At 38.6% G+C, this 27181-nt stretch overlaps 1 protein-coding gene across 1 annotated transcript in view; it reads right to left on the reverse strand.

Annotated features, from left to right (window-relative positions):
- The window catches only part of NCKAP5 (NCK-associated protein 5), a 914632-nt gene extending 891365 nt beyond the window's left edge, over nt 1-23267 (reverse strand). Inside the window, 2 exon segments of the mRNA XM_006894461.1 lie at nt 10692-10765; nt 23259-23267. Of these exon segments, the coding sequence (XP_006894523.1) occupies nt 10692-10759 (68 nt within the window). The 5' untranslated portion in view covers nt 10760-10765; nt 23259-23267.
- Between the last annotated feature and the right edge of the window lie 3914 nt (nt 23268-27181).

The following is a 27181-nucleotide window of genomic DNA, read 5'->3' on the forward strand; positions in this document are numbered from 1 at the left end:
GAGAGAGAGAGAGAGAGAGAGAGAGATTGATTCAAACTTTGTGCCTTTGGGATTTCAGCACAGCTTCTTCCCACCAGAACTCCCTTAGCATGGCCCTTTAAAGAGACTAGAGTGGACAAATCTGAATCAGAAACAACAAAGCATGTCTTCACATTAAATTATCTATAGAATTTCATGCTGACCTTTTGACATCACCTCACCTCAGATGAGGGAGCTCTGGCAGCCTAGTGAATAAGGATTTGCGCTGCCAACCCATAGAGACGCAGTTTGAATCCACCAGCTGCTCCATGGAAGAAAGATGGATAATCTCCTCATATGCTATTTAAAGCTTTGGAAAACCAGGTAGAGGGTGAGCTATGAGTCAGTTCTGACTCAAATGCAATGAGTTGAATGTAGTTGTTTCAGGTGATTTAGAAACAAACACTAAGCAATTTTATAAAGCAATATACATGTAGAAAAATCGCATATAAACTAACCGCCTGCGATAAGGTCAATTCCAGCACACGGACATCTTCTGTCAGGTTTCCAAGGCTGCTGTAGCCCTGTAACAGAGGACACCTTTGCATCCTCCTCCAACAGAGCAGCTTGTAGGTTTCATCTTAAACTGCAATTCTTAGGTACAAGGTCAAGTAGGAACCTGTGAGGTTTTTGTTTCCATCAGCTCAGAAATCTTGTTGCTGTTAGTTCTACTTGTCTTTGCTCTATTGGTGAGCAAGTCACCTTATAGACAGTGGTGTCACATAATCAGGGTTGTCAGGACTAAGAGAAGAAGCTTGAATGACACCATGCTCCTCTAAGACAGTATCAGCTCCAGTTGTCACCGAGTCACTTCTGGCTCATGGTAAACCCACATGTTTGAGTGGAACTGTGTGCCCCAGGTTTTCATTGAGTGGTTTTTTAGGGATGTAGATCACCAGGCTTTCTTCCAAGGGACCTTGTCCATTTCCCCAGACAGTGTTTGTTTAACAGCTGAGCCTGTTAGCCATCTGCACCACCCAGGACTCCCAGTGCAGTATGTTCTTAGTGTTCTATCAAGTATCCTTGGGGGCTGCAGCTCACCCCATGTCCTCCCCAGACTGGCATGACTTTGGGAGCATCTATCAATACCCAATTTTCCAGAGCTCTGATTTATTCTCCTCTGTGCTGGGTAGAGAGCACACACAGGGGGGCTTAGAGCAAGCTTCCTGTCACAGCAGGGTCTGGGACCATCTGGAACAACCCGCAGCAGATCATTGCGGAAATGCAGAAGGGTTCCGAGGGTGGTCATTGCACTTGCACCTGTACAGGAGCATGTAGATATGGTGGGAAATTCAGCTCAGAGGTGAAGAGGAGTGAGATGGGAGGCTTGGTGGCTCTGATCTCCTTTGACCTCAGCAGAGTGAGGCAGGAACACAGAACAGGGGTTTGGGTTTAGCAGGTGAGTTGGCAGAACTTGAGAGTTTTTTTAAACAAGATTTTAATTTTTTCATTGTTGCATATTTTCTTATCCCCCTATTTCTCCAGCCCTCCTCACAATGTATCTGTTGTTCCAGATTGCTGTCATACATATAATACCTAATCAGATATTCCTTTTGGACAGTTCAGAGCTTGTTCACTGTCAGACCTTTAATAGGACCTGGGGGTGCACATCTTGCCTCATTTCTCTCTTGTGTCTTTGGGTGCTACCATTCCATTGAGAGAACATTCTGGTGTCTGGTGGGAACACGCATAATTGTGTAAGTCAGGAAGCTTTTGGTGACACTAGAATGTGTTGTTTAGACAGGATCACCTTGTGTCTGTCTCAGCCTTTGTGCCTTGAGGTCAGCCTCATAAGCAAGTGTGTGGTTACCTGGTATCATTAGAAAGCTGCGGTTTTACAGCAGTGGCACCATGCAATATTTGTCTTTTTGTGACTGAGATATTAAGACTGAGAAAAACTGGATAAATTGTGTATACTGCACTGAAACGGATGAGGGAGAGAATAATTTAAAAGACATGTACAATAGGGTATTATGGTTATCACAAGAGTCCACAATTAAGGTTGCATAGTGGAATGTACTTGGGGTGGTGGGAGCGGTGCGGGGCAGGGATTGTGTACCAGGGAAGGAGTGTTTCTTTTACTTTTCAAAGAGAGGAGCGAACTGGGGGCGGGGGGCTCGGCGGGGAGAGAAGTACAGCAATGAATGAATGGAAATCTAAAATCTCTGTAAATGTTCATTAAAATTATTAATAAAAATTATTAATATAAAAAACACATAAAGAAAGCTGTAGTTTGGTGCTGAGGTAATTGTTAAGGGAGTAATTCCTCTTCAGGCACAATACCATATCTTAGATTCTAAGTCAAGCACGCTTTCCAAGTTGGTGTGTCCTTGTTTTGTTTTGGTTTTTGTTTCATTGGCTGCTTCAATATACCCTACCCCCAATTCAGGTGTTTGCTTAAGAGTTACATTAATATTAGTTTACAACAGAAAGGGGGCAGGTGTGACCAGTTTGCCTTCAAGATCCTTGTCTATTGCAAACTGTCTGGAGGCCTAGCAATAAAAGAATAGAAGACCCTTCTTTTTTGTGAGGATCAAACCAGGAATGAGGGAAATATCAAGACCCAACAGGTCAGAAAGCATTTACAGGCCAAGAATTCCATAAGGCAGCACTAAGAAGACTGAAACACAAAGAAAGAAAAATTACATGCAATCATTGCAGGGTGCCTTTATGATGCTTCCAAAAGTCTCATATAAAAAAGCAGATTTGCTAAGGAGAAGTGATTTTGCTCATGTCTCATCTGACCTATCCTACCTCCAACATCCCCTGCATTACATATCAAAATCCATATTGCGTAACGAAATTTTAACATGACTCAATTATTCATCAGGCCTTCCATTACCGAACAACTGTAAGTCAAATCTAACAAACAAGATAATTTTATCATGTTGTTGTTGCTCAGTGCCTAGATTTGGTTCCAACTCACAGCAGCCCTGTGTTCTGCAGCCCTGCCTGGCCTGGCTCTCTTCTGATAATTGTTGCTAAGTTTGAACCCATTGCTGCAGCCACTGCCACAATCCATCTTATGGAGGCTCTTCCTCTTTTTTACTGACCCTCTAATTTCCCAAGCATAATGTTCTCTAAACACTTGGCTTCTCTAATGTTGTTTTTGTTGTTGGCTACCGAACAGTCAGAAATGACCAGTAGCAGACCCTCCAGCTAGTTTTCAGAGGCAGTTAATCACAAGGGAGGAGACTGTCCATCCTTCGTCCACAGCAGCTGATGGTCTCAAACTGCAAGACTTTGGGATTGTAGTGCAGGTTCTTGCCTCTAGGCCATATTCCTAGTAGCCTGGAAAATATTATTTGCAGTATACCCAAGCTTATCTTCTTCTTGTTTTGGTTTTTTTTTTGGGGGGTGTGTTTGTTTTTTGTTTTGGTTTTGTTTTATATACCAAATGGAATTCTGGTGGCCTAGTGGTTAAGAAGTTGCAATAGTAACCCAAAGAAAGGTGTTTTAAATCCAGCAGCTGCTCCATCAGGGAAAGATAGCCAATCTCTTCCCATTCACATGGAAGGAGACTGCCTTTCTCTCTCCCAAGGAGCTGCTGGTGGTTTCAAGCATCCCAAGAGTCTTTGAGATAACTCCTGGAGGTCTGCACTACTCTTGTTTCCTATTATCAACTTAGATAAAGTTAATGGGAAGGATTTGCACAGTGACTGGGGTTATGAGGTAGGTGTGTTGGAGATGGTGAGATTGGCTTAGGACTTAGGATAGGGCAGGGTTCCGAGCTGTTGTGCAGAGGTCACTATGAGTTGCAGGCAACTTGACAGTACATAACAACTGATTTGTCTAACCCATGTGTCACTTTGCAGAAGAAAAATCATGATAATCTGTTCTTACAAAGAATACAGAGTTATAAACCCAACAGGACAGGTCTACTCTGTTCTCTAAGGTTGTTGAGAAACAGAACTGACTCACCAGCTATGGGTTTTTGTGGAGTTTATCTTTCAATATGACTTTCCTAGCCATTATTTGATTTTGCCATGCAGATGGGTGAGAATATGCAAATGAGGCATGTTAGCCTATCCATAGGGGATATCTATATTTGTTCCCATTCCAAAGAAGGGTGACCCAACTGAGTGTGGAAACTACAGAACGATATCATTGATTTCACATGCAAGCAAGATTCTGCTGAAGATTATCCAAAAATGACTGGAACAGCACATCAGCAGAGAATTGCCAGAAGTCCAGTCTGGGTTTAGAAGGGGTCGTAGTACTAAGGATATTGTAGCTAATATTAGATGGATCTTAGCTGAAAGCAGGGAATACCAGAAGAATGTCTATCTGTGTTTCATTGATTATGCAAAGGCATTTGACTGTGTGGATCATAACAAACTGTGGCTGACTCTGAGAAGGATGGGAATCCCAGAACACTTGATCATGCTAATGCGAAACCTATACTTGGACCAAGAGGCAGTCATCAGAACAGAGCAGGGTAACACTGGATGGTTCAAAATTGGGAAGGGTGTACACCAGGAATGTGTCCTGTCTCCATACCTTTTCAGCCTGTATGCAAAGCAGATTATCCGAGAGGCTGGGCTCTATGAGGAGAATTGCGGCATCAGGAATGGTGAAAGATTTATTAACAATATGCGTTATGCAGATGACACAACCCTGCTTGCTTAAACTGAGGAGGACCTCATGCACTTGCTGCAGAGGGTCAAGGACTGCAGCCTTCAGTAAGGAGTGAGGCTCAATGTCAAGAAGATAAAGGTTCTCACCACTGGACCAATTGGTAGCATCAGGATGGATGGCGAAGAGATTCAGATTGTCCACAGCTTCAGTTTGCTCGGCTCCACAGTCAACACTCTTGGCACCAGTAGCCAGGAAATCAAAAAACGTATTGCAATGGGAAAGTCTGCTCTTAGGGACCTCTCTAAAGTACTCAAGAGCAACGGTGTCTCTCTGCAGACTAAGGTGCACCCGATACAGCCCATGGTCTTTGCAATCACTTGCTATGCATCAGAGAGTTGGACAATGACTAGGGAGGACAGAAGGAGAATTGATGCCTTTGAGCTGTGGTGCTGGAGAAGAGTATTGAATGTACCATGGACTGCCAAGAAAACAAACAGATTCATCCTGGAGAGGGTAAAACCAAGCTACTCCTTGGAAGCAAGGATTCTGGGGCTTTGTCGGACATACTTTGGGCATGTTGCAAGGAGGGACAGGTCCTTGGAGAGAGACATCATGCTTGGGAGGCTGGAGGGATGGTGCAAGAGGGGAAGACCTTCTATGAGATGGATTGATTCAGTGACTGGAGTAATCGGGATGAGTGTGTCAGAGCCAGTGCGATTGGCACAGGATAGAGCAGGGTTTAGGGATGTTGTGCATAGGGTTGCTATGAGTTGCAAACGACTCAATGGCACATAACAACAACAACAACAACAACAACAAAAGGATTGGCTAATCTCGCCATTAAATGGAGTAATCCAGCAGCAGGAGCATTAGACTTTCCCAAACAGCAAAGAAGCAGCAGCAGCAGCAGCTAGAGAATGTAAGATATCCTCCAGGATGAGAAATTCTTGTTCCAGCTACACTTATGGCAGCATCAGTGATAGCTAAGCCAGAGAACCTGAAGTGAGATGGGACCTTGGGACTGCTACACCTTTGAAACCAGAGCTAAGAGCCTTTGTTGGACAACTGGGGGTGGGGAGAGCATACTTTGCAGGACTGAAAACTTTATAACACTAGTGTAAAGCCACGAGGCTCAGAGCTCAGGTGTCTGCATACACCTTTCAGATGCCATCCTGCCTGTGTTCTGTTACTAACCTGAATTATAACCTTTTAACTTCCCCAACATGGTTATTTGTGGCCTGTGCGAAATTGCACTGGATTTTTGGACCTAGCAAAGCAGTAAGCACAGGAGAGGAAGACACAATATGAGATGGATTGATACAGTGACTGGGATAATGGGGGTTGGTGTGTCAGAATTAGTGAGACTGGCTCTGGACAGGGCAGGGCTCAGAGGTGCTGTACATAGAGTCACTATCCTGTATGTAGACTCAATGGCACATAACAACAACAACAACAATGTAGTAATATTGGTGTTGAGTCTAAAGAAGTATGGGAGCATGGGGGACATTCCTGACCTCATGAGAATTGGCTTTGTGCCACTGATGATGTTGACAGGGACAGTTCCTCTTTGTGAAATTAATAAAGATTAGATTCTGCTGTCCTTACATGGGCTTTTCTGTCTTTACAGCTTGCTTTTTTTTGATGTTCGTTCGTTTGTTTGTTTTGTTTTGGTATATGTTCAAAAAATGCAATATAATTATTTATGCCATTATGAGTAGCTCATGGGGGTTACAGTGTTCAGTAATCTTAAATAGTAGCTATTTTGATAGCCTGCTTTGTAGATAATAAGACAAGAGAAATTATGCTTCTAGTTTAGGCAAGCCAGATAGAGTGCAAGTCACTGAAACTCCCTATGCATCCTTCTTTCTCTTACTACTTTTTCATGCTACTTCCTTTATATATGTAGTATGAAAGAGAAATTTAAATTACATAAATATTCATTATTTTATTTGTTATTTTCCAACTGTTTGTTTGTTTGTTTGTTCTAAATTCTTAACTTGAAGCTAGGTGTGGAGATTTCTATCAAATGTTAGAAGACATTCCCGGCAATTATTTCCATAAAATTTTTGTCATTCATAGATACATTTAGTCAAATTAGACATAGTAAGAGAGGATACAAATATTATCAAGTGCAAAAAAACCTGACTTTCTCTCCTAATTCCAACTTTCCACATTAGAACAAAATATGGAAAAAAAGGATGACAATGACCATTTAATGCCAAATAGTATATATGTTATCACTAGTATGCTTATTTTAGACCTACCCAGACTATGTCCTTGATTCTTCTGGAGATGACTTCATTCTTTAGAAAGGACTTGTTGGTGTCAAAAAAGACAGTTGAGCTAAAAGACAGTTCATTGCTAGCAGTCTATACAAATTCCTTTGCAATTTGGAAGCACAGATATAGATTATAGGTCTATTTCAGTAGACAACTAAGCAGGACTGCAAAATAAACAGCTATATTGAGACTGCAACAATATATTTTTTTGTCACAGCAAATGGTTATACTATACAAAATGGATATATCTACTGAAGACTAGTAGCTCCCTCTGGGGGAAAAGGAATATTAATTTTAAAAAGAATTGTTCCCATTCCTCTATCAACATTTTCTAATTCTTTTAAAATTAAACAAGTAGTAATAAGAGCTTGCCATGTGCCTACCACAATTCTGAGTAGTCATCATGGATGGTGAGCATAAATTAATTTTATCACAATTATTGCTGGAAGATCTAACTATAGATTTCGATATAGATCTTTTAAGTTATAGTTCAGCTCAAAAATAATGGGAAGCCATCAGTTAGTATAAGTTGCAATGACAAGTAGGCCTTCTCCATGAAAATTGTAGCAGCCACAAATCAAAAGCCTAATCAAATCAAAGAGGGAGTCTATGCTGATTTATGAGAACACTTGTTTAAGTTCAGGCAACCCAGTTGTGCTTGTGTATAGGACATGATACTCCCATGATCCTCTGCACAGCACAGATTCCAACTCATGAATAAAGCATTTAAGAAATTTAATCAAGACCAGAAAGGATTCCCCACACTGCTCACTGCCACTCATATATCCTTTACTAAAAACAATTTGGCCACAGTTGTCGTTATGATTTTGTAATAACCATCATAAAGCCTATCACTTTAAGTCAGTCAAGCTCAGCTCTATTTGCAAAATATAATCAAACGTAATTTCATGATTCAATAAATAGTATATAAATCTACTATTATTGGTTTTCATTTTCTTTTCAATACTACCTATTTCCATTTTCTATCTAGTAGTTATTCTGACTATTCAAATGTCATTATTGCTCTCTATTGTTATTCAAATGGAGCTTTTTTATTAGATTCTCTGACAGTATATATATGACTTCACTTCTTTGATAGCAATAATTCCATTTCTGAAGAAAAATAGAAGCTACTGCACACAAAATTCTTAGCTCTTACTTTGTGTTAGGTTAAGTCCATGCCTGAAATGAGATTTTAATTGAATTATATCTGAGAAGACCAAAAGGTTTTATTAGCTACCTCAAGAAAGCCATATTAAAAAAAGGCTTTTTCTTGCTGTTTGTTTTTTTCAAAGACCCAGTGAATCTGTTATTCTTCCTCAATGATATATATAATACATTTACTGACAAAGTCAACTTTAACGAGGCAGAAGAAGAATGAGGTAAAAAACAGGATAGAAAAGCATGAGAGGGATGAGAAAATAGAAAAAAAGAAATATAGACCCTTAGGATATATTTTCATTTAAGAATGGAAATATAAGTAGTTATAAAATAGGGTTAGCCAATACAATCATAGAAAATGTCAGTCTAACAATGTGAAATGTAGTTGGATACATTTGTTCTATTTTAATTCAAGTTACTTTGTTTAGAAGTCTTTATTTCACTATTATCTTGTGTATATTATTAGTTTCGTGTGTAAGAAACTTTACTTCTTTTAATGATCAATGCAGCCCAATACTTCTCAATATTCAACAGTACCTATACTATTTGACAATAAAGTCTTCCCAGGTAGCAACATTTTTAAAAATTTCCTTCATGTGCATGTATTCATCACTTTTGACTATTTTTAGAAGACAGAAAAAACAAAATATTCTCTGTAAATAGTTAAAACTGTTAAGATAATTCAATTAAACAATTAAAACATATTTTCCTAAATATTCAAAGAAAATATTTTAAAAGTCATATAACTATAAACAAACTACTGTTTATTTCACTCATATAATGAACTTCTTCTGAAAATAAAATTGTATTAAATCAGATGATATCACCCCAAAACAAATATGATGAATACTGCATCAAATGATACAAAAGTAGTGGTTATATTCATTAGTGACAGACATAAAATTAAACAAGTTTGTTATATTCTAGCAAGTTTTTCTATGCATATGAAAGTTAGAAAACTGTCTTCTACTTTAAAAAATAATATAATAGCATCAAAATTTAAAATAAATATTTGGTACTTTACTTAAGGGCTAGAATTCCCCAATGATGATGAAGTTGAAGCTTATTAGAATCTGTGACAGTGGAGTGTAAAATGGGCAAGGAGAATAGTGTGAGGGCTTTGAAAGAGGTTTGGCAACAGGGCCAGAGCAATGGTAAATATTTACACAACATCTCTGTATACAGTGAAAACATTACTAGAAGATACAAAAGAAGTAAAGCAGTTTAGAGGCTTACTCATCCAAGGGGAAATAAAGATATAAAATATTAGGATACAATGATAAAGCATTATAGTCACTAGCCATTAGTATATTTGTTTTGTATTAATAAGAGCTATAGGAAGAATTGGTGATCCTGAATCACGGTGTTGCTGAAGAATATTGAGTATCTCATGGCTTGCCAAAAGGACAAACAAATGTGTCTGGGAAGAAGTGTATTCAGAAGACTCCTTAGAAGCAAGGATGGTGAGTCTTTGTGTCATATACACGTTACTAGCAGGGGCCAGTCATGGGGGGGGTGATGAATATCATGATTTGCAAAGTAGGAGGTAAGCAAAGGAAGAAGACTCTCAACAAGCTGGATTGATATAGCGACCACACCTCTAGGTGTCATGAGTTTGGTAGAGGATGGGGCTGGGTTTTGTTCTGTTGTTCATAAGATTTCTGTGAGCAGAAGCGCAGTGTATGGCACCTAAGAATACCACTGGAATTTGGGAAAAAGATTCAAATTCCACAGTAGCACATGTGAAGGCATGGATCCTGAAAATTTACATAATAGCATTAGAACCATCTGTTCCAGGCTCAAATCCTGATAAACTCAGAGAACAAATGGGACTAGGGCTTCTATTTTACTCAACCTTTTTTCTAATTAACCTGCCCACATTCACGTGTGTGCCTTTCCTTATCTAGAATTAACTTACCATATTACTCTTTTATAAAACAAAAACTACTTGCTGGAGACCTATGCAATGCTACTTTTAAAACAATCTCCTTTAATGTTAGAGGAGGGTGGCACAAATAGTGACACACTCAGCCGCCAACAACAAAGGCAGATGTGAGAGTCTACTTAGAAAATCTACCCAAAGGTAACTTGGGAGAAAGGCTTGGTCATTTACATCCCCAAAATATTAATCATGGGAAACCTATGGAGTCCATTTCACTCTAATCCACATGGGGGCACTGTCAGTTGCATGAGGATGGTAAATATTCATTGTTGTTTTTAATATTAAGATAATCAGAAAATCTAAGCAATTGTTTACATTTTAATTAGAGGAGCAATCAAATGACCATTAAACAAGCAAGGGTCAGAGAATGTGGATTTTGTTTTCCTCTGTATTAAAAGCTTGCCAGATAGCTTTGGGCAAATTGCATGAATTTCTTGACCTTGAAAAGTTTCACACGCCACCCCTCCAATCTCTCCAGCTCTCAACATGCCCTTGACTCAAGGACCAGCGCAGGCACAACTATTCCACTTTCATCAAAGGAATGGCATTTTCTAGGCAGCCCCTCGTGATTTCTGCACCCCGGAAAGTCTCTGGTTCCAAGTGGAAGAATTAGCCTTTTTCCAACTTCCTATCACGGAGGTCAAGATAAAAGTTGTAAAGGTCACTCACTACATGAGAGGAAAAAAAGAGAGGAGGCTCGGGATTTAACTCACCTCCAAAGGCTTCGGTGCTGTTCCTGGAGTTGAGTCAGCAGATGCTCCAGGTATTTATTGGAATCCATGTATTCCTGCAGACACAAAGACAAGCAAGAGTTCATTGCAGTAGTCTCCAGAACAGGGAGAGTTTATCCTTATCTCTAGAAGGAAGGGTTTGGACAAGATAATCCCTTGGGTCACTTCCAGTTCTGGGAGCCTCTGCTTCTGTGACCCACATGCTTAGTCACTGGGATGAATAATACTTTCCGTGCATCCTGTGATCATTCTGTAAACAAGCACTGAAGAGAACTGGAATTCTTCAAAATCAGCATAAAAACCTTATATACACTCACTAAATAGGCTTAATGTCCTAGTTATCTATACAAGGGTCCATGTTTTATTCTGTAAAAGCAAGAAACTGGGTGTATCTGTTAACCAAAGTTTTAGGGAAGAGGAGAATTTTGTTGGTCATGTGAGCATGCCCTTCTAGGCAAAACATGGTTTTTAAGTCATGTGGAATGCATTATATTTACCCTGATCATATGCAATGGTTATGTGTTTCTTTCTTTGTTTAACCAAAACAATGTAATCCCTTTTTTATTTTTTGAATGCTTATAATTATTTATGCTTAGAAAAGAAATATTTGGCTTCTTAGAAAACACAAAGACAAGATGTACACTGTATTTTAGGAATGAGTGTATGAACAGAATTCTTTTTTTTTTTCCTAAACCAAACGACAATTTTAAGAAAATAAATTCTGGAAAATGAGGAATTCCTTTGTTACGTGAGCAGTTATTCAGAAAATGTCATAGACAATTAATCTGATTTTATCATTGATGATTTCTGAATATGATGTTCATATGCAATAGACTTTTAATATAAAATACATTGAGTTAAACTGCAATGCTGCTGCCATTGGGTGCCATCCAGTTCATACATCTCCAATAGACTTTTGATCAACAGGTCCGAACCTTCTCTCATATTGCATTATCATAGTCTCTCCACCATGCTTGAACCCTTTGTTATACCCTGTCAGTCTGTCATGTTGAGGGTCTTTCTCTTTTTTATTGACCCTCTAACTTTCTCATCATGATGCCTTTTTCCAATACTAGCTGTCCTGACAACATGCCCAAAGTAAGCGAGACAAATATCATCTTTGCCACTAAGGTGCGCTCTCGTTGTAAGTCCTGTTTTATGCTGAATCTGATAATTCTTTCTCATTCTAATAACATAATTAGTGCCTCCATGAAAACTACAGTTTCCTTTCTCCTCAATTTTTAAATAAATCAAGAGCTTTGGCTAACAATGACATGTTTCTTTCTTAAATGCAGGTTTCTTGTCATTAAAGGCTACTAATAACCTGTTAACCCAAGGCAATATGTATTGTTTTAAGGGGCTGGTGGAAGAAGGAAAGGAGAAATATACTAAGAGTTGAAATACAAAGGAAGAGGTCATGTATCTGGACCTGAATGTACTCATGTAACTTGGAGAAACTTCTTTACCTTTCCAAAGTTCTTTAGTTAAACTACAAGTTACAGTAAATTTTTAAACTAGGGGGGGGGGGAAACAAAAAAACCCCACAACCCAGTAAAGCTTCCATGGTACCTAACATGTCGAATGTCAACTGAAAAGTTGATGACTGGAATCCACCAAGTTGTTCCTGGGGAGAAAAATTCGGACTCTTTCCTATCAAGCGTTCTTGTAGGAGAAAGGTGGGCAATTTTCTCCCACACGATTTGCAGCCCTGGAAACACCATCCAGGGTCAGTTCTGAGTCAATTATCACCTGACAGCTATGAAGTCTTTGCGTTTTAAAGCCTCAGAAACCCAGCAGAATTCCCATGAGTGGTATCCGACTGAAAGGCAGTGTATTTGGTCTTTCTTTGTAATAATACTATCATTCTACTGTAGATAATTAGGTAAAGTGTTTTATACTCATTAAGTAACATTGTCAGGTTATTACCGAATAGTTTGTAATTTAAACATGACCATTGGACATGTTAAAACCAAAACCGAAAGCTTTGCTCCCACAGGAAGTTGCAACAGATCATGATGATTGTATTACATGCCCTGATCAAAGCTAAACATGATTTAGAGCACTCTAAATTATCAAGCACATTCATCCTCAAATAACGTCAGCCAAAAACATTCAAAAGACCTTATCCTCAACTTGTGTTCCTGGATGGCACTAAGCGTTAAATGCTTGACTACTTGGCTGCATATTGGCAGTTCAGATTCTGCTCGCCCCTGTCACCCTCCTGCCCCTCAACTGCCTGGCAAGACAAGATTGCCAATTTGTTTCTGAAAACTCACAGCCTTGAAAACCCTAAGGAATGTGGGCTGCCATGACTATGAATGTGTTTGGTGGTAATTAACAATAATAATTCTTAACTAAAAAGAAAGGTATTAATTTTATAGAAATTCATCCCCTTTTTAATTCAAAACACACACACATATATACATATATATGTGAGTATGTACACATTGTTGTTGTTATATGCCATTGAGTCGTCTGAGACTCATAGTGAGCCTATGTACAACAGCCCTAAACCCTGCTCTATCCTGTGGCAATCTCACTGTCTCTGACACACCGGCCCCCATTACCCCAGTCATAGAATCAATCTACCTCATAGAGGGTCTTCCTCTCCTCTGCTGTCCCTCCACCCTCCCAAGCATGACACCCCTCTCCAAGGACTGGTCCCTCCATGCAACATGTCCAAAGTATGTCAGACAAAGCTTTAGAATCCTTGACACCAAGGAGCAGCCTGGTTTAACCCTCTCCAGGATAAAGTGTGTGTAAATATGTACGTGTGTGTGTGTGTACACACACATAAACATTTATTATATGCTCAGTGCTGTTCTAAGTTTCAACAGATGATCTTTCTTTCCAGCAGCTCCCATCCTTTCTCTCCCTCTTTCTCTCTCTCACTACTATCCAGTCAGAACCTACTCATAGCTGACCCCGCCCATAGGTTTCCAGACACTGTACATGGCCGGGAAGGAGATTGTTCATCTTTCTTCTGCAAAGCAGCTGGTGGATTTGAACCATGAGAGTGGCACCAACTTTTGGGTTAGGAACACAACTCTTTATACACTACGCCACTAAAGCTCATCCTATGGGAGAAGACAGACAATAAATAGGAAAAAAAAATAAATAAATGGATTTCAGATTGGAAGCATTCTGTGAAGCAAATAAAGTGTTTGGCCTTATATACAATAAGAAAGGCCTTAAATTGGGAGCAGTAACTACTTTAGATAAAGTGGCCAGGAAAAGAATCTTCGAGCTAAAAAGAAGTATGTGAGGTAAGAACTTGAAGAAGTAGCCACGGAAGTAGCTGTGAAGAGAAAAGGGGGAGAGGATCCAGACAATGTGAACAGCATATGCAGGGCTGTGAAACGGAGTGATGGAGAAACAGAAAGGAAGCCAGGGCTGGACATCAAGGTGCTGGGGCTGCATGTAGTCTAAAAGTAAGTTGGAGAGGAAGGTAGAGACCAGATTATGTAAAGTCCTGGCCTGTAAAAAAATGCTTTGTTATTTTACTCATTCTACTTTACTGAAGTCAGATATTGTTAAATGGTGTATAACATCTTTGGATCAGAAAGACTTAGGTTCAAATCCTCCCTGGTTTTGAGATTTACTAGCTATGCTCCCCTAAACAAGTTGTTTAATCCCTCTAAGCCTTATTTTCTTTGTCTTTATCAGAGGGATAAGTGATACTTAATTTACAGAGATGTTACAAGGATTAAATAAAATTAGTGTGAGTAAAGCTTATACCATAGTGCCTGCCAGTTAGTGAGCAGTAGAATCTACACACCTCTTCTCAAAGGCAGGTCACCTTACAAGATGAAGGTATTATTCATTTTCTTTTCTATTATCAAATTTCAAGATGTTTACTGTATAGTTCTTATAGTTGCTGAAATATTAAAATACACAGGTTGTAATTAGTAAGAATATAGATTTTTGAGCAATAAAGTGTCACTGGGTTGTGGTGTAAAATCTGCTTCAAACAGCATCACTGGCCTCTTTCATTTAAAATAGCTTAATCCAATTGTAATGACAAATAGTAAACCGTTTGTTGTTATTGTTGTTAGGTGCCATCAAGTTGACTACAACTACTAGCCACTTTATGAGTAACAGGTCTGAGCTCTGCCCTTTTCTGTGCCATCCTCACCACCTCCTAATCAGGCCATTGTAAAAAATCACTTGTGTTGATCCACCTTGTTGATGGTCTTCCTCTCTTTCCCTGGCCATCTACTTTTCAAGCATGATGTCATTTTTCAAGGACTTGTCCATTTTAAGGGAGCTCTGGTGGTCTAGTGCAAGAAGCTGAGCATTTGTTCTCACCATCTTTGCCTCTGTAGAACACTCTGGTTGAAAAAAACAGCTTTCAGACATTGTGTCTCTTCATTTAGAGGTTTTCCCTCAAAAACACAAGGGGGACAGTGCTGGCAATGGGCTAATTGTGGTGTACATTGGAAATACCACAGTCATGACAATTTTAATATCATCATGGAGGCTACCACAAGAGTGTTGGGGCTACAACAAGAGCTTTAGATGCTGAATGTTGCTATTGTGTAGGAACTCCATTGTCCCAAAATGTCCAACATGTGGGCCAAAAGAAGGGAGTGGTGACAATATTGCACTTCAGCACAGCAAAGCTCCCTAGATTGCTAAATAGACAGTTTATATTGAGGAAGCTTAGAGAGATTTCTACAAATGCCAAATAGACAGAAAGTAGAAGCCACATTCTCTGTTGGCAATCTGAAGCTCTAGACAGGACTTTTCCGAATGAGTATAATATGATGCAAACTATGAATTATGAGAATAATATCATGTTGTTTTGTGGTGACATCAAGTCGACTATAACTCATGTCAATCCTATGAACAAGAAATCCTGCACCATCCTGTCATGAACCCAGGATATCTGAGAATAAGAAGAAACCCATGCAAATGTGTGGTAGACGAGAAAGTGTGATAACACCACAGTCATAGGAAAGGGTTTGAGTTACTAGAGACATGTGGAAGAATTTTATATCAAATTTTCTAATGCTTGGAGTCCTTGCATATCATAAATAGTTAAGCACTTGGCTTATAAGAAACAATTGTACAAGGAGTAAAACTAGAGGTGGATAGGAATAATGTCGTGGCAATCTACTGGTGAATTTGAAGCTCACTGAAACTCTGTGGAGTACATTCTACTCTGACAAGTGAAGCTGCCTTGAGTTGGAATAGACTTGATGGCAATTGTTTGTTTGCTTGTAAGAAGTTAAGACTCATTGGACCGGCCTAGTGGAAAGAAGCTGCACTGCAATCCCAAAGGCATGTGGTTCAAATCCACCTGCTGCTCTGAGAAAGAAAGATGAGCAAACTCCTCCAGTGCAATTTAACTGCCTCTGAAAACTTGCTGGATGGTCAGCTATGGGTCATTTCTGACTTGACAGCACCCAAAACCCAACATTATGAAGTAAACCTTTTCCATCAGAATATGATGCTTATTGTAACTATAATAACTAGTTAAATCTCAGGCAGGGGATTTTGGTGTATTGCATGAAATTGACAACACTGATAAGTTTATTTCTCAGTAACTTATCTGGAAAGAAATAACAATTCTCAATCTTAAGTAGTCACTAGCCCTACTCCTTTTTCCATTGTGTAATTCAATTAGTGTGTGAAATCTAAGTCTGCTGTAAGCTGTGGGTGGGTGGGGAGGCACTAAAATCCACATTCTTCTTTGTGTCAATATTCACAATCTGTAACACATTATGTATGAAAATTATCATTTCTCTGGGCTGTGCTTTCCCCAGTGTGTCCTTCCTGTCTTGCTTATTTAGCACAAAGGCTTCAATGACGACATAATTATTAATGTAACAATCTAACCTATTGCTTGTTTTGGTAATTATAAAACCTATCTTAGATATAATAGAAAAACTGACAATAAAACATACACACACAGACTTAATGATTGTTGTTGTTGTTGTTGTTATTGATTGCCTTTGAGTAGAACATGATTCATAGTGACCCTGTGGACAAAAGGCCTGAAGTCCCTCTACAACTATCAATATTTATCAAATAATGATTTATAACTACATTTAAAAATGAAGGGGGGAAAGTGAAAAAATAACAGAGAGGTGATAGACGTAAGATTAAAAAATGGCAATTTATCACATAATTATAGTTTAAGTATTTGACAATGACTGGAACTTTAAAAATTGACAAGATAATTAATTAAAAGCTTCTGAATATACTAAGAGAATGAAGGACTTAGATAGATCAAAAGAACTCATTATATTTCAGGTAGAGTGAATGGGAAAATACACACACTGGCACAGTAATAGAAATAATGACAAAAAAAGACTGCAGACACCCAAGCAGATGAGCATGCTTCCCACACAAGGGAAAACCCACTAATCCATAGCTTTCAGCCACTCCACTGCTCACATGGACCCTTGAGTCTTAACCAAGAAATCAAATTCCCATTCAAGTACCTGCCGTGCAATCAAGCAACAGAAACACATTCTCAGGTGCTCTTGGGTTCAGATAACACAGGCCTACTTATTCTAGTAGACATTTATTCCAAGGTAGACTTGCACACCCATGTGCAGATGTGTACACACACACATACACCCCCCCATTACTGTTGAGGTGAAACTGATTCATATCTGTCCACCCAGAGAGTTGTCAGAGGCTATAAATTGCACTGGAAGAGATTGCCCATTTTTCTCCCACAAAACAGTTGGTAGTTGGTAGATCTGAAGCTACACACCCACACACCCACACAAACACACTCTTTCTCTCTCTCATATATATATATATATATCCCACATACACATGTGAAGTATATTTATATATCTTATAATATATATATAATATTACACTCTTACATGTAAACACACACGCATATTGCAGAGAACTCTATTGACTTAGTTTATAGGGATTTGCATTACTAATCCAAGGTCATGCCTCTCTGCTTGGTCAGTTATGCCATCAGCTCCACAGGAGAAAGATGGGAAATCTCTATTTTCTCTTCCCCTGTGATTTACAGCTTCAGAAAGGCAATGGAGGGTCAGCTAATGAAGAGGTGCTAATTTAACAATTACTGAATGAACAAGTGATAAACATAAGATATATAAATATATATTAAGATGCACACACATTTTAGATGATCTAAGAGATTACATACATATACATACATACATATATATATATCTATATCTCTCTATATATCTCTATCTCTATCGCTATATCTGATATATTTTATTTCCCATCTTTCTTCCATGAAGCAACTGGTAGATTTGAACCATATGCCTTTAGGTGTGTGAGTAATGATAAGGAATGGCACTACCAATGCAAAGGCATGCAGTTCAAATCCAGCAACTGCTCTGTGGGAGAAAGATTGGCAATCTCCTCTCCAGCAATTTATTGCCTCTGAAAATCCTCGGCAGGGTCAGCAATGGGTCCTGTTCTAACTCAATAGAACTCAACAATATATATCAATATATCTGAAATGGGATTAGGTCTGTTGGAGATGATGAGATTAGCTCAGAATAGGGCAGGTTTCAGAGCTAATGTAGATAGGGTCATTATGAGTTGCAGGCAATATGATGGCACCTAACAACATCAACAAGAACATATATGTGTATAGTATATCTATAAATGTGTGTACACATACATATATACATACATACACACATACATATATATACACATTTATATACATATACATACATATGTATATATATGTATATGTGTATATATGTGTGTGTATATATATGTGTGTATACGTATATATATATGTGTGTGTGTGTGTATATAGGGCTGTTGTCCACTACCATCAAGTTGGAACCGACTCATTGCTAACCTAAAACTGTGTTTTCGGAGGCAGTAAATTGCATGAGGGGAAATTGCCTATCTTTCTCCCAAGGAGCAACTGGTATATATGTTGTTGTTGTTGTTATGTGCCATCGAGTTGCTTGCGACTCATAGCGACCCTATGTACAACAGCCCTAAACTCTGCTCTATCCTGTGCCAATCGCAGCGTCTCTGATACACCCATCCTGATTACCTCAGTCACTGAATCAATCCACTTCAAAGGGTACCTTCCCCTTTTGTGCTGTCCCTCCACCCTACCAAGCATGATGTCCCTCTCCAAGGACCTGTCCCTCCTTGCAACATGTCCAAAGTATGTTAAACAGAGCCTTAGAATCCTTGCCTCCAAGGAGCAGCCCAGTTTAACCCTTTCCAGGATGAATCTCTTTGTTTTCCTAGCAGTCCATGGTACCCTCAATACTCTTCTCCAGCACCACAGCTCAAAGGCATCAATTCTCCTTCTATCCTCCTTAGTCATTGACCAACTCTCTGATGCATAACAAGTGATAGCAAAGACCATGGCCTGTATCAGACACACCTTAGTCTCCAAAGAGATGCCATTGCTCTTCAGCACTTTGAAGAGGTCTCTAACAGAAGACATTCCCACGGCATATATAAATGCGCCAAAATACTAGATATGTATATATGAGTACATGTACACATTTATATGTAGACATACATATAGACACTTTATACCTGATAAATGACAAAAAATATGGAATTTGCAGTATAAAATGAAGATTAATAAGATTATAAACCAGTAAAACTTAGAAAATTATGTCAATATATTTGCAAAATTAAATGGTGTAAGATGTATACGATGGTGAATGCCTTTATCAGAACATACACTCACAAGAGCATATGGAAAAGGTGATTCTTGTGTGGAACCTTTGCTTTGGGTAAAGAGAGTATGGAGATGAAAAATAAGAGAGAACTAGAAGAATATAAACACTTCTCTTTGTAGATGAGATAAAAGTCCCCTTTTCCGTTCTTGACAATCAAAAAGACAATACAAATACAAGAATAAGCTTACCTACATTTTTAAATTTTGAGAAAACAGATAATATATGTCATAGAATCTGAAAAATAATATGAGTATTTTTGATGCTAACATGTCATTGTTAGAAATATTTCTGGGGAAATCATCAGATTGTCCACTTAATAGACATTTAATTGTACTCATTAAAACATTATTTATAATGATACGAAAAAAACAGGTATACCTTATTTCAAAAAAATACATATGATTTAAGAATGCCACACCTATTTGAATGATATAAAGAAATACTTTACAATTCCTAAAGAATAGATTTATAAAGAATATGTAATGTATAATAAAGTGAAAGACTCTTAAAGTATGATATTAAATGGGAAAGGGATCTAAAATGACAATATCCTTCATAATTAATAAAATTGTGATATCCTATCACAACTTAGAACATACATACAAAATACAAAACTAAAATGAATGAAAAATATTGTAATATTATGGTTTATTTTCATTTTCTTTTCTACATAGTGTAATAACAAATGCTGACTATGTAAAGAGTGAGGAAAAGTAGTGTCCCATAAAATAACGTTCACAAAGATTTGATTCTAATTAAATCCAGAAAGCTAAAAAGTTCACTAAAAATTATTTCCTTGGTGTCATTGTGAGTCGGATCTCCCAGACAATGAGCCTTTTTTCCTTGCCCTTGTCAGTGCATGTTCGGATGAAAGCAGTCACCAAAGTCAGGGCTGGGAGGAACACCAAGGACAGAAGACAGATTTGTATAATAGGCCTTAAATTTTTTTACAAAGGTACAGCATTAAAAAAGACATCTGTTCCTTGGCTAAACCTTATGTAAATTACAATCATTTCGGAGATATATTTCTGGAAATTTGCTTTTTGCTTCTTTTAATGCACATCTTTCAGGGCAATTAGCATGGAGCATTTAAAGTGATTAGAGGTTTATAGATATACTGAACACCGCATAGCTGTGCAGCATAAGCCCACTTAATGTGAATCTCTCATTGTCTAAAGTAGGTCAGTTCTGAGAGGCTTATTCTAAATGAATTCTAATGGCATGAAGATCTTATGTATCACTCAGTTTAAATGGAGTTAAAATCTAATACCATATCAAAGCTTGCAGAGATTCAAAATCCTCCCCACTCCTGCTACCACATCATCTCTGTCTTATAAGCACTGTAATTGATGGTGGGACTTGTGAAATGCTGTCAGTAATTCTGCCACATAGGAGTTCAAATTCACCTTTGAGCAGCAAAACACCAAGAAAGCCATCTGTTCACACCAACAAAACACCATGAAGGTCATCTATTCACACTAACAAAACATCAAGAAGGTCATCTGTTTATACCAACAAAACATCAAGATGGTCATCTGTTCACACCAACCTCATCATTAGACATGGGAATTTTACAACTAGGAAGTGACCAGCTACCATCACATGTGTTGCTGTCCTCTACCATTAGTTTGTCATCTTAATGAGAAGGCAAATTTAAGAGACAAAAGTACACACTTCCTTTGGTCAATATATGATCTTTTAACTCTCATTGCTGTAGATTCAGAACTGACTCAGACCTGACCCTCCACTGGATTTTCAGAGGTTGTAAACTGCATGGGAGGAGACTGACCATCTTCCTCCTGTGAAGCAGCTGGTGGACTCGAACTGCCTTCCTCTAAATGGGCAGCACAACAATTACCCACTAGACTACCAGAGCATAGTAAGGTAAAAAATAGAAGAGTGTCTCATACTGGCTACTTTCTATGCTAGTAGAGAAATTCTTCCAAAGAAACATTTTAAATGTTACACAACCACAAACACAATTCAGGAGTCATGGTGATTCTTCAAGGACATTGTCAAGTTGATGCCACAACAACTAAATAAAACTCTGTTTAGTCTTTTCTCATGAGGGACTGTGATTCAAACAGTTTTCACTGGCTGACAGTTTGAAGGACATCACACGATGTTTCTTCCTGGTCTTAATCTGGAACCTCTGCTGAAATCTGTTCAGCAACATTCAAGCCTCTGTGGGTGGTTGTAGAAACTGAACGAGTCTTTTGCCTGGAAAGTAAAATTTCTACCACTGAGTCATCACTGCGCCACGGTATGTATCTCCATTAAGCTTCTCCAAGTCCCCACTCAGCTCTATTTCATTCACTTTTCAAACAATGGCAACCTTGCTTCTCCTGTGACCTCTTTGGCTACATTAGAGTTACACATGATTTTCACAGAGGAGAATCTCAGGATATGTCTTGGCTTACTCAGTTCCTGCAAACCTTGATATAATAATTTCTATCTCTCCCCTTCGAAAGTATTCTTCTTTTTCCTTCTATAGCGCTGAAAAATTCACCTTAAACTCTTTCATTCTTTCTTTTCCTCCCTACTCCTTATTTGTCATAGTAAAGTTCTAGCTCTTCTGCCCATTCTTACTGGAAAATTCTTTCCACTACTAGGGCTTAGCAGCAACCAATAACCCAAGCTCTGGTGGTATAGTCTGTAGGGGGTAGTACTGCTAATATAAACCACACCTCTGCTGAGGTTTTAATCCACCAGCAGCTCTGAAGGAGGAAGAGGGACAATCTCCTCCTGAACAATTTAGAGACTTGGAAACCCTTATCAGGGTCAGCTATGACTCACTTCTGAAACGATGGCAATGAGAACAAGTGAGAATAATCCAGAGATGCCCAGATAACGTAGTAATACCATGTTCTAGAAATTCAGTCTTGTGCATCAGGCTGTTTATAAAATGGTCCTCTGGGGTGTGCTTAAAGATCTTCAAAGCATTCCTTCCTTTAAATTTCCTTTTGTTTGTTTACTATTTTACTCCTTAACACCTAGCCTCCTACCTGGTATGACAGATATATAGATAGCTAAGCTACTGTCAACTTCAAAACAAAAGAATTCGAAAGTATTAGGTTTCTGCTAGTCTGGTCTTTTGGAATTATTTTATTTCACTGCTTTTAAAACATTTTTAATTGATATTTTAAAGAAAGTTTTTGTTGTTGTTGTTGTTATGTGCCATCGAGTTGTTTGCGACTCATAGCGACCCTATGTACAACAGCCCTAAGCCCGGCTCTATCCTGTGCCAATCGCACTGCCTCTGCCACACCCATCCTGATCACCCTAGTCACTGAATCAATCCACCTCATAGAGGGTCTTCCCCTCCTACACCATTTATAAGGAACTATTTTTAACTGAAAATATTATAGCAATTATAAAGACATTGAACTATTTTCAAATCTTACTGCATAAGTGTTTACTATATTAGTTCAAACCAAGAATGAGATCACAAAAATTGCCTGATGATCATTTTACAGAATTAACACTTCTTGATTTTATAATCAGGAGAAAATTGGGGTCTACTTCTAATATATGTCATGGAAATCAAATGGGCTGTCAAAGATTTCCACACAGCACCAAAAGTCACAACAGTTCAGACTCCAGCGGAGAGGTGACAGATAACAGAAGCCTACATACAGTGAGATCATATATCTCCATCCATGAAGCTGCTATGATGAGTAAACAGTGATATACACAGACATACACACTTATCTATTTATATACGTAGATTACATGCACATACAGCAAACTTGGCCATTGGAAACATTTTTGGCCTGATGTTCGATATCAAGACAGCATTTTAATAAAAATAAAGCTATGAGCACAACTTAGGATATATATATTGCAAAATACATCTCATCAATTTTTTTAGAACTACTAAACTGGCCTCTGTCCCAATACAGTTTCCCTTTGTTCCATTTTAGTTTGTCACATGAGTCATGACCTAGAGATTGTTTCCCAGCCTCTTGTGTGCCCACATGTAAATATCTGGCTTGCAGCTCAGTAAGATGTGAGCATAAATGGTTCCTGCAACATCCAGGGTGTATCCAACTTTTAGCAAAACAGCCTTCAACCTACATGTGGAAGCCACAATTTGAATATAGAAAAGGTGATTGATCTTCAAGCACTCTGTATACCTACCCTACTATTTCTGCCTCCTTTTATTCTTTTAAATGAAAAATAAACACATTTCTATATTATTCAAACCATTGTATTTTAAAGCCTCCTGGTTACAGAGGACCCTTGGTAGCACAGCATTAAGCTCTAGGCTACTAACCAAAAGGTTGAGAGTTCAAACCCACCAGTCGCTCCCTGAAAGAGAAAGCTAAAGTGTTCTGCTTCCATAAAGATACATAATGTTGGGCATCTTGTTGGCCAGTTCTACACTCCCAAGACACATTTGAGCCCATTGCAGCAGTCCCTGTGTTAATCCATCTGGTTGAGGGTCTTCCTTTCTTTCACCTACCCTCCACCACTGCAAGCATCATGTCCCTCTTCGAGGAACAGCCTTTCCTAGCAACATGCCCAGAGTATGTAAGGTGAAGCTTTATCGTCTTTGCCACCAAGGAGCACTCAAGATATATTTGTTCATTTGGTAGTCTATCAGATGTCCAGTACTCTTCTCCAACAGTACAGCTCAAAAGCATCAATTCTTCATCTGCACTGATGACACGGGCAAAAAGTAAGACCCTAGGAATTGAAGGAATACCAATTGACATGTTTCAACAACCAGATGCAGCTCTAGATGTGCTCATAAGACTCTGCCAAGAAATTTGGAAGACAACAACCTGTTCAACTGACTGGAAGAGATCCATATCATTAATATCACACATAAGTAAAATCTTGCTGAAGATTGTTCCATACCAGCCAGAACAATATATTGACAGAAAGCTTCCAGAAGCTAGATTCAGAAGAGGCCCTGATACCAGAGCTATCATTGCTGATGGCAGGGATCATGGCTAAAAGCTGACAATAGCAAAGATTTGTTTTCATGTGTTTTATGCAAAGGTATTGACTGTGAGGATCATAACAAATTAGGGACAACGTTGAGGAGGACAGGATCCCGGAATTCACAATTGTGCTCATATGAATCCTATACCTAGACCAAGAGGCAGTTGTCTGAATGGAACATGTGAATACTATAACATTTAAAATCAGGAAAGGTGTGTGTCAAGTCTGTATCCTTTTTCCATACCTATTAAATGTATGTGATGAGTAAATCATTTAAGAAGCTGGACTATATAAATAAAAATGTGGCATGAAGATCGCTGAATTATGCAGATAACACAACCTTGCTTGCAGAAAGTGAAGAGGACTTAAAATATTTGCTGAATAAGATCAGCAAATACATTCTTTATTATGGATTACATCTTAACATCAAGAAAACAAAAATCCTCATCCCTTGACCAATAGGCAACAAGAATATGGATGGAGAAAAGACTGCAGTTGTCAGCTCTTCTCATTTAACTCAGATTCTCAATGGACACTTGTTACAACAGTGAAGAAATCAAAAGATGTGTTGAATTGGGAAAATATGCTGTCAAGAACCTCTTTAAAGTATTAAAGAGCAGTGATGTCAGTTTAAAGACTAAGGTGTATAATTTCCAATCCATGGTTCTTGAAATTGTTTTCTATGCTCCCCAAAGTTAGACAGTGAGTAAGCACACAGAACAAGAATCAATGCCATTAAACAGTAGTGTTGGAGAAGACGACTGGATATGCCATTGTTGTTGTTGTTGTTATGTGCCGTCGAGTCGCCTGCGACTCATAGCGACCCTATGTACAACAGCCCTAAAACTCTGCTCTGTCCTGTGCCAATCGCACTGTCTCCGACACTCCCATCCCAATTATCCCAGTCACTGAATCAATCCACCTCATAGAGGGCCTTCCTCTCCTGCGCTGTCCCTCCACCCTCCCAAGCATGATGTCCCTCTCTAAGGACCGGTCTCTCCTCACAACATGTCCAAAGTATGTTAGACGGAGTCTCAGAATCCTTGCCTCCAAGGAGCCACCCGGTTTAACCCTTTCCAGGACAAATCTGTGCAAATTCAAGCTAAAGCTGAGGAAAATTAAACCAAATCCAAGGCAACCAAAAGGATATGCCATAGACTGCTTACAAAAACAACATATCTATTTGGAGGAAGTGCAACCAGAGTGCTTCTTAGAGGCAAGGAGGGTGACATTTCCTCTGACATACTTTGGGCAACTTATCAGGGGGGGACCAGTCCTTGGGAAAAGACCTCATGTGGAGGAAGGTGGAGGGTCAGAGGAAGAGAGGAAGACTCTCACAAAGAGAGACTGACATAGAGACTGTAACAGTGGCTAGGGCTTAACAGAGATTATGAAGTTGGTGAAGGACAGGACACGGTTCAGATCCATTGTCCATAGAATTTCTATGAGTTATAGTCAGTTCAATGACACCTAATATCATGCCCAACAACAGGCCCAATTGAAGCAGAGAATGCTTCTCCTATTTTTTACTATTATTTCACATATATAGGTGAGACTAAAATTAGGGCCAGTATACCCACCTTCTTGGATCTTTGGGTGTCTGGCACCATGCAAAGCTATACAATAAAATTTGGAATTAATCCTCTTGTCTCATGACTAAATTTGGGTTCTACCATTATCTTCTTTGCAATTATGTGCTATGCATCTGAGAGTTGGACAGTGAATATGGATGAGAGAAAGAGAATTGATGCCTTTGAGCTGTGGTGCTGGAGAAGAGTGTTGAATATACCATGGACTGCTAGGAGAACAAACAGGTTTGTCCTGGAGAAGGCGAAGCCGGAGTGCTCCTTGGAGTCAAGGATTCTGAAGCTTCGTCTGGCATACGTTGGGCATGTTGCAAGGAGGGACTGGTCCTTGGAGAGGGACATCATGTTTGGGAGAGTGGAGGGGCGGCAAAGGAGAGGAAGACCCTCGGTGAGATGAATCAATTCTGTGAGTGGAGTGGTGGGAATGAGTGTGTTTGAGATGGCGAGGTTGGCACAGGATAGAACGGTGTTTAGAGCTCTTGTACATAGGGTCACTATGAGTCACAAGCAACTTGATGGCACATAATAACAACAACAAAAAATTACCTTAAAATTCCGTCATCTCAGAATTGATTAATTAGTTAATTAATTAATTAATTAATTAATTAATGACAGCAACGGCAGAAATAAAATTGTATTCTCATGTCAATTCTTTATTCTAGTGAATGAATCGAACTCAATCTCAGTAAATACTTTTAAATTACATTAAATTTAAGAAAAATATTAACTCTGAATAAATTACATAAGGAAGACTTCTACCTTGTTTTATATAAAAAATATTATGTTATATATAACTACCTATACTAGTCTCTTAAACATTGCTTTTATGGCTATTTGGGAAATAGGTATATATTGGTCAAATGAAAAGTTCCAGTTCAGTGGGGGAAAAGAACTCTACTTATTTAAATTATTTATTTTTCCAGAGGTGGAATTGGAAAAAGAATTCAATCTGTCCTAAAGTTCTGCTAGTTAGTAACCTATCATTAATCAGCATGGCAGTGGATTGTATATATATAATCAGTCTCCATAAATATATAAATGATATGGTTAGCAGAGTTCTCATTTAAATCTTTATTCTTGCTTTCAGTTTTGATGGAGTAATATTGATAGAGCCTTGTACAAGTTGAATGTCTCAGTTAGGTCCCTGGCCACACTAAGTAAACAAATTTCAACATGAAAAGTTCAAGGATTAATCCAAGTTACAGTATAATTAACAAAACACAGAAGAAACTAACCAATGGTTCTACTGAAACAGATACTG

The sequence above is a fragment of the Elephantulus edwardii genome, unplaced genomic scaffold (genome assembly GCF_000299155.1).
Source record: "Elephantulus edwardii isolate Elephantulus edwardi_28Jun2011 unplaced genomic scaffold, EleEdw1.0 scaffold00143, whole genome shotgun sequence".
NCBI classification, from domain to species: domain Eukaryota; kingdom Metazoa; phylum Chordata; class Mammalia; order Macroscelidea; family Macroscelididae; genus Elephantulus; species Elephantulus edwardii.